We start from the raw sequence: 13159 nt of genomic DNA, 5'->3' as shown, positions 1-13159 counted from the left end.
CTGCAGCCAGCCCATATTTACCTTCATACATATCATTCCTTCTCCAAAAATATATAGTTAAACGCTTAATGGAATGTTTGGGGTCAGACTATTAGAGATACTTAATAGTGTCTTATTGACTTAAAAGATATGTTTAGAGTATATTTTATTAACTTATAATCAACACTACAAAAACAATTAGCACAGTCTTTCAATTTACAGGGCTATACAATGAATACAAATGTCACAGGTCTAAAATTTTCTTGTAGGAAGTAATGTGTAAATAAAAACATATGATTATGTCTAAAGTATTTCATAATCAAAAGGAAAAGATTTCCTTAATGTAAAATTGTGTTGCATAAAAGAAAATGCACAGTAAAATTGGTTAAGATTAAACCACCAAAGCCCTCTCATTTAACTAGGATTTCCAATACTTAACCAAATATAAATAGTAAGAAAGAAATGAAATTACAAACTGGAAGATAAAGTCATTATAAAAATTACCTGAGACAAGTTCTAGGATCAATAAACAATCAGACCAATAAACCACTAATTTTCCCTACAGAGATTCAATGACAATGAATGTACAGAATAATTGACACTGAAACAGGGAATTAAGGATTCTATTATGCTTAAACTCTGTGTGTCAAAATACAGCTATATCTTTATAACTATAAGAATTCAAATCTAAGTGTTTCTCAAGCATTCTCTTTATAGAAAGAAGTTTAAGCATATTAAGAAACATTACCTCCGTGTTAGTATAATAAGTATTCCAGGAAGAACGAAGAGATTCTTGGCCACCAATATCCCACATTAGGAAACGTGTATTATTAATCACTATCTCTTCTACATTACTTCCTATTGTAGGGGATGTATGTACAACTTCATTCATAGAACTGGGGAAAAAAAAGTTCATATATATTACAATTAGTAAAGAGGCTACCTTGTTTGAATAATTTTCTAATCAAGGGACAAAGCAGCATGAACTTTTACATTTTATCCCCAAATACCCTTTTTCCACCAGTTCATACCAAGAGAAAGCTAAGGATTTATAGGACTGGAAATAGACAAGAGATAATCTAGACTATTATAGATCATTAAAAGAAACTATATAAACAAATATTTTTCTACTTTCTATAAGCAAAAGAGCTTTAGTGCAAAACAACTAAATAATGCACTCGATGTCATATAAATATCTAGCTTTCTATAAAAACTTACTTAAATTTGGCTTCAGATTTATGGACAATCTCTTTTCTTACTGAGTAACTTAGATTCCATACAGTTTTTTCATTATATTCATTAATAGAATATCACCCAGGAAGAAAAAGTTAACTAGAAATTACAAAATAATCTATTAAGGTAGTACTTACAATTGGTAAAGGATGGTAGTTTTTCCTGCATTATCCAATCCAACAATGATAACTTTGTGCTCTGAAATAAAGAAAACACCACTGATTTCAACATGCACATACTATTTCACCCTTCTTTTTTTCTATGGTATATTTCAGTGCATAGCACTATATACCTTTTTTGGAACTCAAAAAAAGGTCCCACCAAGACCAGCAGAAGTGGCTCACTTTCCTTATCCTCCTCATTCTACTGAGACCTCTCATCTTTCCAACATCCTCCCTGGGAAGCCAGAAGCACTGTGTGTTCCTCCTACTCCTATGGAAGTCTATTCTCAGTAAAGTATTCCAAATGTAATCATGACAATTTACAAATGATTTAAGTTATAAGTGTTTCACATTAGAAGTTCTATCTGTGAAATTTTAGGCTTCAATTGAGTATGTATATGAGAATTGCAGTGAATGGGAAGAAAAACAAAAGATGAGTAATTATAAATTATATGTACACTGAAACTACAAAACTGTTATAACACCAAATCTAAGGACCTGAAGCTATGGTGAGAGTATCCACTTCCCCTGGTTGGCTTCTATGGCATCTCTCTCAACTTTTCTTCTGATCTCTTGACAGCTGTCCTCTCTCCCCGTTTCTTATTGGCTTCTCTTCTTTGAGTCTTCTTTCAAACATTTGTGTTCCCAGGACGCCTTCTTCTACCCTTTTTATAAGCTAGCAAGGCAACTTAGTTTCATCTATTTTCAGGCTATCTATAAATAATTGCCAAAGCAGCAAAGTGTGTGGAGGAAGCTAATCTCCAAAGATGGTGTGATAGTCCCTGGATAGTCATGCCCTTGGCTATCTCCTCTTCTAGAAGCTGAACTGGCCCTGGGACTCACTTTTGATCCACAGAATGCAGCATAAGTGATACTGTATGACTTCTGGGCCTAGATCATCAAAATCCTTTCAGTTGCTACCTGGCTGTTTTAGACAACTCCCTCCCCCACCAAGCCACACACTATATAACAATCCCAAGACTAACGTGCAGTTGAGTGAAGAACATCAGGCTAATCACTTGGTGAGACCTTATTAAGAGAGATAACCAGCCAGCCCCCAGCAGTGATCTCCCCTCACCAGTTCTTCCAGCCATTCCAGCTGAGATGTCAGACACATGAATTAAAGAAGCAAATTTGTACATTGAGTATGGTTGAACCTTGAGATGACTCTATAGTTCCAGTTGCCTCTGATTACAACCAAATAAGAGTCTCCAAGTCAAGAGCTTTCTAGCTGAGGTCACTCATTCTCAGAAACATAAATAATAATAATAAATCACTGGTTTAAGTCACAAAATTAAGGAGTAGTTTGTTTTAATCCCAACAGGTAATGGAAGTATATGGAAAAATTCATGGGAATTATTTGAACAACTATTTGGCAACTATTTCTCTGATTCTAAGTTTCTTTATTGTAAAATAGGGGAAATACTACACATCCTTCAGGGTTGTATAACAATTAAAACAGTATACAATGCTGCCAATCATCAAGAGACAATTCCTAACCTATGTTCCCAAATTTCTCTTCAACTGTACTCTACCTGAGCCAACACACACAATGCCATTTCCCATGTCCAAAACCCAATATTTGAACCTGTTTTACATCTGTCTTACTAAATTGCTTAATGGTGCTACAATTAATTCAGATGCCCTGTACGTTTAGTCTTTTCCTCAATCCCAACATCTGTCACTAAATTCTATTGATTCCTTATCAAAAAATATATCCTCAATCTGTCTCCTTCCCACTGTCCTAGTTGAAATCCTCCCCATCTCTCACTTTAAAACCCTCCCTAAGTAGTGTTATCTCTAATTTATCTTCCCATTGTTTCCAGAGTAATTTTTCTGCAAAACAGAGCTGAAAATTCCACTCTCCATTTTCGTCATGACTCTATTTTTGACAAAGAGAAAAGGTACAAGTTTTCAGGCTTATAAATTAAGACAGTGAAAACTGACTAGACTTCAGCTTTTTCTTACTACTCTATCAGCTATCAACACCAAATTTCAAACACCCTCCTATTCTGCATACATGTTCATAGCAAATAAAGTTTTACTGCTGCTCTTGGGTTCTCTCTATGCTGGGATTACTCTAATTTTCCATTTGAGGAATTCCCACTAATCTTTTAAGTTTCTAGTTTTCCATGAAGAATCACTTTCTCCTGCTTTATTTTTAAATAATACCTCTAACATTGCACTTATAATTATTTACATGTCCACTAATCTTAGCTTAATGAGGTACCCTTCAACTATACAGAATACATATTAATCATCTTATATTCCATGTATTCCTCATGACTATAATTCTTCCTGGCACAAGGTAGGCATTTAATAAATGCTGAATCAATTAAAATTCATTCTATAAATAATAAACTGAGAATTTTAACACCTCAGAATAAGGGGATCTTTACAATTCAAATAGCAACAAATAGCTGCCATTTACCATAGAGGGGGATTCCTAGTGCTATTTCAATTCTCCTGTTACATAAAAATAGGAAAACCAATTAAATAAAAAAATTTAATACATCACATTTTATCCAGTTACCTATTTCTCTAAAGAGCACACAGCTTAGAACCACTGGGTCCTTAAGTGTGACATGAGTACTGTCCCCTTATATAGGTTCTTAAGAATCAGGGCCTAGACTATTTCATGTTCAGAGACAATGAGGGTGAAGGAACTGAGAGTAGACTCAATTACAAAGGTAATACTTGTTAAAAATGAAGGGTTAATAATATATAGAAGACACTTAGGAAAGTTAAGAGATCTTAGTAGCTCATATTCCTCTGGAGAATTTGCCTAAAGTATGGCCGCCTTGGGCCTCCCAGGTCAACAAACTCAATCCTGTTACTATTCCACAGTAGACAGATTCAGAGAAGGCAACTCATAGATGTGAATAATATATAAATAAGAACGCCAAATGAGTAACATATAATAAAACCAAATGTTTAAAACTGCCTGATAAGCCTATTGTGGTGGCACACCCCTGCAATCCCAGCTACTCAGAGGCTGAGGCAGGAAGATCATATGTTTGAGACAAGACTAGGCAACATAACAAGACCCCCATCTCAAAAACAAAACAAAACTACCTAACAAGTGCTATCTCCTTACCCTAGCCTAACACAGCTACAAGCCACACTCATCACCAACTTCTCTATCCACTCCCTCCCCAAACTTGTCCCTATTGAGTTTTCTGGTTTTGTTATTTTAACATTTTCAAAATAAAGCACTGATTACCATGTCTCCCTGAGGAAAAGCATATAATATAGATGAATTAAAACCAAAAGATTATTTGGAGAACACGGAACCCCAAATAAGGGAGTGTTATGGGCTATGATGATCAATTAATCCATTTTTACAGCAAGGCCATGCCTGCATTAGGGGCAGACAATGGAGTTCTCTGGATAGGGTACCTTTTTCCCCGGCAAGTTTTTAAATTATATGGTAATTCTGCCTCTCAGTTGTGTGTATTTCTGTGTCCCCAAATTAAGCATCTTCCTTTCATGACATAGCTATTCTTCACTTCTATAAATATAAGCACCTCTAGACAATTAATACAACCAGAAAGTCTCCTACCTGAATAATGTTTTTTAATCAGAGGAGTCTCAAAATGTCAGTTTAGTTCTTTATGTTCTAGGAATACATTTTGTAATACCCCAATGTATTAGCTACAGGACAAAATATGGATAGATTCACCAACTGTCTGGAAGAAAACACATTTACGATAAGCAGTAAATAAATAGTACCCTAAAAACAATACAAAATTAATGGGGCAAACCCAAAAATAAACAATAAAAATATATGCAAGAATCTGTGATATGTAACTGTAAGTATGAAATAAGTGTGTGTGTGTGTGTGTGTGTGTGTATGCAATCATTGAAGGGAAATTAGACACTTGTTTTAATCATGTTATCTTTTTTTCCAAAAAAAAATGTTACTTTTCTTTCATAATTGTTTTTAGACCCTGAAGTACACCATTCTAAATATTCTCAATATTGAAACTCTTTCAATCTTTTGATTTTAAAGAGAAGGTCACTTGATATCAACTTGGTTATAAGGGAAAAGGGACCTAAAACAAGTATTATTTTTTTATTGTTTAAGTGTGGTACAGTCTTTGAATAACATGAACGGATTTAAAAATTTGTCTCCAAAGAAATTCTAAAAGAAGTTTCAAAAGATACACTGAATAACAGTAGGATATATCAGTGGAAAAACTATCCAGCCTCTTAAAACGATCCCTTTAAAGTTAAAAAATGCTCATTTGGTTTTGGTATAGGTATTTTAAAAAGTGATCTCCTTATCTTAGCCATGCCCCTACGACTTATTTCTCCATTGGAACATATTGCCTTTCCAAGCTATTAGGTAGGACTAACTAGACCAAAAAAAAAAAAAAAAAAAACTGAAGAAATATTTTTTGTCATACCTGGCCCCATGCTGAATGTGATAAGCAAGGTAAAACTGCTCAGAACAAACCACTCTGCAAAAACTCAAGAGATACTGAGATAATGCAGATGGCAGAAGAGACTCATACCAGAAGAATCTCATCTTCTTGTAACACAAGTCGGTTGCCTGCCAAGGAAAGGACGGAGTTAACAGTTCAAGATGTATCAATTTTTAAGCCATTATACAGAATGAACTAGAGAATCAAAAGGCTGAAATTAGATACCACAACCTGAGGTGAAGACAGATATAAGCTGTTTTAACTGTTAGTAGAGCAGAGAAATTAAGCCATCCTGGGGAGAAAAAGTATGGTAGATGATACAGGGTGAGAATCCATGTCTCTCTCACATGGTAGAAAATAACAGAGTGTTAAGAGATGATGATGAAAATTTAATAAATCAGCAAGCCACAGAATGTAGGTAGGGAAAGAAATTCAGTGTTACCCTACAAGGATAGGAATGACTAGAAGCCCTAGTAAGGTTAGTTAGCTGATTGATAGGGTAGTGCAGGTAAAATGAGAAGGCTATGGACAAAGGAGGAGAAATACCCCAAATCTGAAACCTTGGAGTTTACATACCCTTTGGCCTATGTACTATGATGAAAGATAAAGTAGACAAGTGAATAGAGGTTAGATCAACAGACAAACACAGTAAAAAATAAATATGACAAAGAATAGTTAAAGTCTTAACCAAATCTCTTAATTCTTTCTTTTCTTGACCTCTTTACTAAATTTTTGGTTAACTAGTCTACTCAGTCCCCAGAATGTCTCATAGACTTCCAATCATTTAACTTTGCCAACATGGCTCTCCATCTAGAGACACACTCTCTCTCCTGCCTATCTAATTTTACAAACTTGGCAAATTCCTATACATAAAAATTCGAACACATAAATATGCAAACATTTCCCACTTCAGATTTCTAAAGTCAATCAGAGCGATATAAGCAAAATAATCAAATACATGAGGTTTAAAATAATGGTTAAAATACTTCAAAAAGAAAAAGGAATAAATTCCAATCAAACATGCAGAACTTAGAAAGTCTCCAAGGAGCCACAGACTCTGTAGAACTGTCAAAGACCCTTTGGAGGACTATTCCAATGAAGAATTCATGATCCACAGTATCTTCATCTCCTCACCCCAGCCTATATCTACCTACAAGTCAGATTCATTATCAACATCTCCTTTTGTCCCCTCCCCAAACTAATTTCTATTTGAATTTTGTGTGAGTTTTTACACTGAAACATCAATGGCTATTTTTAACAAATTCCTAAATCTAAGATTTAGAATGTAGGTTACAATAAGAACTATAAAATTAAGACCTAATTGTGTAATGGGCTCAAAGATAAAGGTACCAACTCATTGGTAACAAACTAGTTATTTCTAATGTTAGGGGCTAATTATTCATAGATACTTTTATCCTAATACTAAATCAAATTCATAACATCCTTAGGCTCTAATTATCCCAGCCTGTTCTTATCATTACCAAGATGGCACAAGATTCTATGCAAAACATAAATTTGTAGCTAGAAAGTGTTATATAATGTCCTTCAAAACAAATACTCCACAGAACCTTAAAATAAAAAATGTATACTAGGAGATATTGTTATTGTGGGCAAATATAATAAAATTTCCTCATTCTAATTCTTTGCTGCATGGGAATCGTCAAAAGTTTATTGCTTAGTAAAAATTTTCTTTTAGAATATCTATGTCACAGCATTCCTACATTTACGCAAATAAACCAAAATAACTATAGTTATAATGTTTTGATGAAATTCTAAGTTATTATTTAGGCTTGAGTTTACCAATAAATACTATTTTATCACAAAATGCTTCTTACTGCTGGTGTAGTGTGGCACATGCCTGTAATCCCAGCTACTTCAGAGGCGGAGGCAAGAGGCTGATAAATTGAAGGCCAGCTTGCACAACTTAGTGAGACCTTGTCTCAAAATAAACTAAAGGACTGGGGATATAGGTCAGTGGTAGAGCATTCACTTAGCATATGTGATTCTCTAGATTAACCTCCAGTATGGCAGGAAAAAAATAATAATCTTATTTTTTCTTGTATCACTTTTTCTTTCATTTCCTTTTGACACACTCAGGCAGCTAATCAGTTCCATTTATTTACAGTTGCTGAAGTCTGTATCTCTCCAATTACTAGTCATTAATTTATAAAACCAAAACAAACTGAACTATTGCCTAATCACAAACACCAAGAAAAACACACTATTCTTTATTTTCACTTCATATCCAAATTATTACTTAGCCTTATTAATTCTATATCCTTTAGAGAGCACAAAATCTATTTGTCATGTTCACTATTGTTCTTCCACTCCACAGCACAAAGCCTGGAATAAAGCATGGGCTTAATAAAGTATCATCAATGAATGAACAAATAAATTAGGAGGCAGGTATCTGATCCAGTCACTTTGTAATAAAAACTCAATTTTCAAAACTTAAAAAGTATCATCAATAAAAAAACAAACATAAAAATAAACTTGCTATTTATAGCAACAGTCATGAAGTTTCATAGGGAAAAAACAAACTTCTTTTGTATGAAGAGGTTGCTTAAGAAAAAGCAATTGAATATACATGACAAAATTAGAAATCCAATCAGGAGACATACAATAATTTGAACTTGGAAAGTTTAGAGAAAATAACTGTTACAGGAGACTGGAATAATGAGGAATTGGTTAATAAGAAATAAAAGAGCTACAAAGATTACAGGAATGACAAATATAAGAAGAATCCACTCCACCTATGGCTGAGACAGAGCTCCTCCATCCCTCTTGAGACTAAGATAAAGACCTTGTCCGACGGCATAGCTATGGATCAATGAATGGCAGAGAAGTTGCCCCAGTGAGTGCTGGAAATCCTCCATCCAGGGGTGCTGGGGAAAATTTTTAATGGAAGGTACTTCTCTGGAGGACAAAGCTGAGGGGTGTGGAGGGTGCTAAGGAAAACTGCTGACTGCTGCTGACCACTATGTAGTGTAAGAGTCAGGCAGGCACTGGTGAGGGTATTTGTGTTGAAAAGACTTTTTTTTTGAGAGCACACTGTAACCATGAAGAAAACCCCTTTCTTTCTGCAAATGTCCCTCCAGTGCTGTCTATCAACAAAGTTTAACACTGTGCCAACTGACAAAAGAAAACTATTTAAAGGACCCAGGTCCACTTCTACATAGTATGAAAAAGGGTTCACTCAGAGCTAAGAGATAATATATTGAAAATGGTATAGTCGACTCCTTGGCTACTTAGCTACTACATGTATTCACCTACATATGTTTGAATTTGTTAAATAAATTTTTAAAAAAACAGAAGCAGAATTCACTTTATCAGAGCCAGGTTTGTGCAGCATAGGCAGCTTTTCCAGCACTCATTTGTAATATAATTCCTTTTCTAACAACCAATCAGAAAAGCAATACAAGACACCAATGGGGAAATTCCAAAACATCTTTCATAGTTCATGTAAGTGTCAAGAGTTCCTCCTTTTATTTAGCATGAGTCCTTCTTATACAAAAAAAAGGTGTTTGTGTGTGTCTTTAAGAGCACTAACTCTAGCAATAGAAAACCTTGGTTAAAATCCCAGGTTCATCACTTTGAATTATAGTACTTTATGAAAACCACTTAAGAGGATGGGGAATGTAGCTTAGTGTAAAGCACCTGCCTAGCATGTGTGAGGCCCTGGCACTGCAAAAACAAAACAACAAAAATCCCAAAAACAAGACAAAAAAACTGTAAAACAGAGTTGCCTCTGTAGGATAGGAAGAAAAATCAACCAGGTGCAGATTAAATCAACCAACCTGTATGAAATACTGAGAACGTAGCCTTGCAAAAGTCAGTAAATGTTAACTGCTTTTATTTTATCTTTAGAGATGAAGTAAGTTTATTTTCCATCTCCCTATACTATAAAGAAGCTCCATAAAGGCAGGAAAATTTGTTAGCTGGCTTTGTTCTAATTCCTATGACTCAGCACAGGTCCTGATCCAAACAGATGCTCAAAAATATGTTTAGTAAACTACTATTCATATGAAAAGTCACAAATTGCAACTCTTCAAAATCCTAGAGATTTGTAGTTTAGCAACTGAGAGACTGTTAATAAGGATGAAAAATAGGAAAATAATGATGTGAATCTCTTTTTTAAAGATGGACAATAATAATTAGTAACACATTTCTTTGGTGTTTCAAGTTGCTGGGCTCTGTCATATAACAGATATATAGTCTGGGGAAATGACTCTGCATGAGCCTCAGTTTCCTCTTTTCAGGGGAAATAAATAACTACTTCAAAGGACCACTGAAACTTTTTTTTTTTTTAAATAAAAAATAATGTAAAAGTAACAGAACAGAGAATAAAGTTTGTGCTCCACTGAATCTAAGTATCACCTAAATATAACCTATAGTTTTTCTTTTGAGCAGTATGCAATTTGCTTTCACTGTGCACTAAATCTAAGCTTTAACTAAAAAAGCTGTTCTGAAAGGATTTCAGAAAAGAGATCTGTCACAGTTTAAGTTTCATCAGCACAGCAAATTCCGCAATCCCCCAAAACCTTCTTTCCAAGAATTTCTGTGAAAAGAACTTAGGATCATGTCCTAACTCTTCTGTAGGTAAACTAATGCACCTAAGATATATCTGATTTACATATGTCCAATTTAGGACAGAACCAAAAAAACAACAAGTATCTAGCATTAGACTGAGTTGGGAATATTCTGAAAAGTGACTACTGAAAACACAACCAGTGTTTAACAGAAAAGAAACAATTTATTCACTTTCACAATATTGAGATGCAACTTTTTAGAACTTGACTCCATTAATTCCTCTTACTATTAATTTCCCATCACCAAGAAAAATGTCCATCCAATTATCACAGGATACAGCTTATAAGAATAAAACTACTACTAGTGATCTGGAGTGTTACCCATGCACATATTATTGTTTACTACTGGCAAGTATCTGTTGGCAAACATCTAATTTCATTAAACTATAGAAGCAAATATCTATTTTTCTGGCTGTATCAGAGCTCAATTAACAAGAAAAGTTTTTATAAGCCTCATTCCAGAATTGAAACACTAGCTTCATTAAAAATAATTCAAAATTATGGATGTTAAAACTAGATCTTATCTATGATAAACATCACTGGTTTTACAATAATGTAAATACATTAAATCTAGAGATTAAATTTTCAAGTAGGCCGCACAAATTCCTGGTGTTGCAGGTTAAGAACACCTGCACTGAGAGTTTAAGTGACTACTCTCCCATCACACACAACCAGTCAGAGAGAGTGCTAATTAGAACTAGTTTTCTCCACTTTCTGAAAAATCCCCATGTCACCTTCCATTACATTTAGAATCATGTGCTCTACACTTTTTTTTTTTAAAGGTAACAGTAGAGACCACAAGGTCCAGTCCCTTCCTTCTATTTACAAGATGAGTTCCATTACTGAAGGGGAAGGAGGCAGCAGTGGGCCTGTGTAATAGATGATACCATTCATTTTAGGTTTTAACTGGAAAACTTTGGGATGTGATAACACCACTACCTTATACAAGAGAAAAACATAAGTTATTGACAGCAGGAATGATGAAACACCTAACTTGAGTTTAAAAAAATAAACACTGCATCTCATAATCATGGAGTCTTTTTTTGTTAAAACTGTATCCTCTTTCCACAGCTTTACACTCATTTTAAAATAACAAATTTTAATAAACCTGCTATGCATTTCAAGACAATGCTGGTGTTCTGATGAACTTTAAGCATCCCTATACAATACACTCTATACTTAGTAACTTGCTAGTTTCCTACCCTCAACAAACGTTTCATATGGTATGTTTTTTAAAGCTTTCACTGAAACACCCAACCTTAGAAAAAAAAACAAAAACTCTAATAACCCCACAAGTATAACAATGACCTTAAGTTTAACCTTAAACAGATGTATAAATAAGGTAAACGGAGAAAAGTCTATCACTTTTAGGAGGCCTAAGTCTTTAGCCCTCCTCCTCACAGAGGGGGTTGAGGGTGAAGTTAAGGTTCTTAAACCCTAAGTGTACAGGGAAAGTCAAGAGCAATTCCTCACGTTTTCCGCATTCTGCAACCCGAGGTCGCTCAGTAGTGCGGCTAGGGCCATAAGCTACAACCTTCATCTCAGAAGACCCCAGTATTTCTTCTCGTCTCCAACCCTAACTGCTGGCACAAGAAAGGGCCGAAAGAGAGGGCCAGGCCGTGCCTCTCACACACATCAGACCTGGGGCAAGAAACCTCTTCTACCCTCAATCGAAATCGGAGCAATGGGTGTACTGCTTAATGGACTTCTTAGGAAACTCCCCAAAGACAAAGGGCTGCGAGTCGGGAACCATCCCCAAACTCGCGAGGAGGGGACTGAACGGTCCCAGGCCCGCAGCCGCGCAGCTCGCACCGGCGCAGAGACAGCGCCCGACCGCGCCGCCCACACTACCAAGTATTCGGAAACCCCACCACCCACCCCGCCAGGACTGACCCTCTCCCCAACCCGTACGCCCGCGGCCCGAGCCGCCTCACCCTGGTGATTGAACAGTCTCCATATCCTGGTGAAGAGAATTCCCATTCTCGGGCAGCGGACCCCCTCCAGCCACCCGGGCTGCCTGGCCTCCCTTGGCTCAGGCTAAAGGGTAGAGAGACGCACTGAAGCCTCCGCCTCTGCTGCTGCTGCCGTTCCCGCACTGGCCACCGGCCCGCTTCCAGGGAACCGGGGGGAGGCCAAAACCCAGGCCGCCCTGCCGTGCGCGAGGCCCCGCCGCTGCCGCCGCGGCACTCGCCTGGCTCGCGGACATCGCCGCCGGGTTGTCTGCGACGAGCCTCGCGGGCCACCGTCCTCCCCCAGCTCCTCTCGGACTGCTGCGGTGGAGGCGACCACGCGGGCGGGGGAGGTGAAGAGGCGGAGCGGGCTTGCCGAGAGTGCGCAGGCGCGCGGCCAGAGGGGCGGAGCCTGGGAATGGGCGCCAGCCTAGTCCTTGCTTATTTGTTGAACGAAGTTATCTGAAAGCTGCTGGGCTATGCCTCTGGATCCAGTCTGTGCGGGTTGCGGGCTGCGGGTTGAGTCAGAAGGCTCTGATTGCTGGCGGTTGTGTTCGCAACAGGTTTTATGTTCTCCCTGAATATCTTCCATAGAGTCATGATTCAAACATGTAATTTGTGTCTATCTCCAGTCCTACGCTCCCAAAGCCCCACGTCTTGGTCCTGGATGATTCTGTGTTCCAGAGGGCCTTTGAAGGAAACTTAAGAGCTTTCTATTTCGAATTTCTTGTCCCTGGATACCAGCTGAAATCAATGACCTTATCTTGACAGTGGGCTTCTCTTTACTCATCTCTACACCTCAGGGTTCTTTCCTCTTTCAT

General features: G+C 37.0%; 1 protein-coding gene across 5 annotated transcripts in view; it reads right to left on the bottom strand.

Annotated features, from left to right (window-relative positions):
• The window catches only part of Arl5a (ADP ribosylation factor like GTPase 5A), a 34186-nt gene extending 21530 nt beyond the window's left edge, over positions 1–12656 (bottom strand). For 3 of the 5 annotated variants that reach the window (XM_058573472.1, XM_046426918.2, XM_058573473.1), the window contains exons 1-3: positions 12324–12656; positions 1350–1410; positions 728–875 (exon numbers count right to left, since the gene is read on the bottom strand). In XM_058573472.1, the coding sequence (XP_058429455.1) occupies positions 728–875; positions 1350–1410; positions 12324–12369 (255 nt within the window). In that variant the 5' untranslated portion in view covers positions 12370–12656. Of the gene's footprint in view, positions 1–727; positions 876–1349; positions 1411–4935; positions 5063–5782; positions 5929–12323 lie in introns of all 5 variants that reach the window. The other 2 variants (XM_058573474.1, XM_058573471.1) reach the window with 2 other exon arrangements.
• Positions 12657–13159: the final 503 nt, after the last annotated feature.

This window comes from Marmota monax, unplaced genomic scaffold (genome assembly GCF_021218885.2).
Source record: "Marmota monax isolate L192 unplaced genomic scaffold, Marmota_monax_Labrador192_F-V1.1 WCK01_AAM20220418_F8-fsc00048, whole genome shotgun sequence".
Lineage (NCBI taxonomy): Eukaryota > Metazoa > Chordata > Mammalia > Rodentia > Sciuridae > Marmota > Marmota monax.
Note: the sequence above shows the minus strand (reverse complement) of the source record. Positions and strands in the feature narration are given on the sequence as shown.